The sequence below is a fragment of the Camellia sinensis genome, chromosome 9 (assembly GCF_055761805.1).
Source record: "Camellia sinensis isolate YWXY chromosome 9, ASM5576180v1, whole genome shotgun sequence".
Taxonomy (NCBI): Eukaryota; Viridiplantae; Streptophyta; class Magnoliopsida; order Ericales; family Theaceae; genus Camellia; species Camellia sinensis.
The window spans coordinates 41,726,147-41,729,020 of NC_138969.1; the positions used below are offsets into that span (position 1 = coordinate 41,726,147).

General features: G+C 33.8%; 1 protein-coding gene across 1 annotated transcript; it reads left to right on the top strand.

The window, feature by feature from the left end:
- Window positions 1-1,444: 1,444 nt before the first annotated feature.
- Window positions 1,445-2,345, top strand: LOC114313924 (Integrase-type DNA-binding superfamily protein). Its single transcript, XM_028260346.2, has one exon. It carries the CDS (start codon window positions 1,445-1,447, stop codon window positions 2,228-2,230), a length of 786 nt encoding a protein of 261 aa, XP_028116147.1. The 3' UTR covers window positions 2,231-2,345.
- Window positions 2,346-2,874: the final 529 nt, after the last annotated feature.

A 2,874-nucleotide genomic window follows, 5' to 3' on the forward strand; every position in this document is an offset into this window, starting at 1 on the left:
TTTGGTTGCTCAAGTTATTTGGTGTTTCTATCCAAATCCACTCAAATTTAATTTGAATTTTTTAATTTCTGCATAGATCCTTGCTTAATTAAAAACTATGCTGTTCAATTTTTAAAAATTCTTAAACTTGACTTAAGTTGCTTGGGTTGAGCTCAACTAAGTTTGCAATTCCAGCAAAAGAGTTGAAAGTTACATGATTAAATTTGTGACAAATTAAAAAATAATAAATAAATTCTGATAAAATTGTGGGATTTAAATTGAAAATTTCAATCTTCTCTGTTTTCATAATTTGCATATAAAAATTTAACTATTTATATTATTTTGTCAAAAAATATATCATTAATTTTTTTACATGCTGTGCGTAGCATGGTTTACAGCCAGTAAAGTCAAAGTCAAAAGCTAATTTTTAAAATGAAGGTACGTGCTCACTTGGCAATACTTGTCGCGTGCTGACGAGGGACATGAACCTTACTCATTCCTAGGTACCCGTGCTCTGATATCATGTTATACAATTTTGGGTAAAACTCAGCCTTCAATGCTAGTTTTTAAAGTAAGAATGCCCTCATGCTTATATTATACACATTATTTTCATACTAAGTAGTGTGAGATTTTACTTCACATTCACCTAGATATATTTATCTCATCTTGTTCATCTCTTTGTCACCTCCACATGCAACCGAACTTCATGTGCAGAAAGTGTTAGAGACTTATCCTAGATCACCTCCTAAGCTACCCAAGTACAATTTGTATATTTTAAATGCCCATTCCCCTAGTACAGTAAATTTTAGGTTGGCTGTCTCTAAAAATCTAACACCCACAATTAGAAACAGCTAAATCCCATTTCTCCAGAGTGAACTCAATTTTATTTTATTATTATTTTTTTTAATCCCAAGTCTAGCAAATATCCTTGAAGAGGTATGACAGTTGAAGAGAATTTGGTTATTGCAAGATAATATGTAATAAAGGGCACAATCATAATCATAAATAGGAATATGCCAAAAATAAAGTGTATCAGTGCAAAAACAAAACATAAACACAAGCCAATACCCTTTATCACATTTTCCAATCCTTTGGTTATCTGTTTCTTATCTAATGCACCATTGAGTACCGGAAGGATTTCCAATAAAATATACAAAGAAAATAGCTTCTACATAGAATAAACCTTATAAATGATTAGTACCACCACAAAATTCAACAAAAGACCATTATAATATCAAGTACAAATCCTAATATCCTCCGCAAATTTAGCTAACAAGTTTAGAGCGCAAGTTTCTTACTGTAATCCCATTCATTGAGTAGGATAAAGAAAATCAATTATTATAATTAACAATTAAGAGAAGTGTTTGGCGTTATAAATATATTACAATCAACAATCTCCGTAATTAATTCTCTAGTCCATGTGCATTTAGGAGATTTGGTGGTTTGTTTGTGGGCATGCAACAAAATGACTGTGGAAAAGCAGCAACATGAAGCATCCGAAGCAATTTTAGAGAACGTGTGGGCGAATTTCATTGCTCAAAATGAACCGGACAAGTCTGAATTGTCCAAAGCATGGGAAGAATTGCCAAGTCTTGATGGATCAATGGAGACTCTACAAAGGCTTCCAAGTCTTGGGAGGTGGATATCAATGGGAGCCGAGGCATGGGATGAACTCCTAAGTGGAATTATTGACCCTCCACGCGATATGGAACAGTCCTCATCATCTAATCTTGATTTAAAAAGCAATGGTGCCAATTCAAAGCCAAATGCCATGACACCTAAGAGGGCAGTTACCAAACACTATCGAGGAGTCAGGAGGCGACCATGGGGAAAATATGCAGCAGAGATAAGGGATTCATCGAAAAAAGGGGCTCGGATTTGGCTAGGGACATTTGAAACAGCGGAAGAAGCTGCTTTGGCATATGACAAGGCTGCATTGAGAATTAGGGGTCCTAAGGCCTATCTCAACTTCCCAATTGAGACAGTTGCCAAAGCTAATGGAATTGCTTGTTCATCGACAACTTTTCAGGATGGCTCGGGTTACCCATTTCATGAATGTGGGAAGATTGTATCCAATCTGCTGAAAAGGGGTCCGAGAAAATGGGAAGAAAGGGAGGAGTTGGTTGTGAGTGGACAACCCAAATTCAAGAGAATGGCAACCATAGAAAAGACATTTGGGGATGGCTTTGATGTGTTGGAGTTTGAGGACCTTGGGAGTGATTACTTGGAGAGCTTGATGTCCTCTTTGTGACAAAAATTCTTGAGATTGAGGGTCCAATAAAGAAAATCAAGATTAAAAAAAAAAACTTCTAAAATATGATGTACAGGGTATGAATTTTTTTTTTAATATTTATATACAGGTGTGTTATCTTAGCCATATGTAGGGAATGTCCAAATTGAATTGGGCAGTCTGAAGCAAACATGTTTCTTGTAAGGTTTTGTCACTCATAGAGGTTGATTTAGCATAACAGAATACAATTTACCATGTTTGTGTATATAGAAGCATTAAATAAGAAATTTTAGGTTGTATATGAAGGATTTTGAAATTTGTTTGGATCTTACTTAACTGATCAACCAAATTACATATATGTTGTTGAAGTTGTATGCCATATATTGAGTATTTTTGCTTTGATTTCCCCAAGTATGGTATTAAAGTTAAAAGAACGACGCACAATGTCACCCACAAAAAAAAAAGTAATAATAATAAAAAAATAAAAACTAGATCGGTGAAAATAAATATCAAATAGACGTTTTCACCACAAAAAAAATAAAATAAAATAAAATAAAAATCATAGAAAAATGAGAGTGATTTTAACTTCTTTTTTTTCACCAAATTATTTTTTATTTACTTTTAAGAACTTTTTAGAAAACAAATTTTGAAAGAGCCGTGCTAGG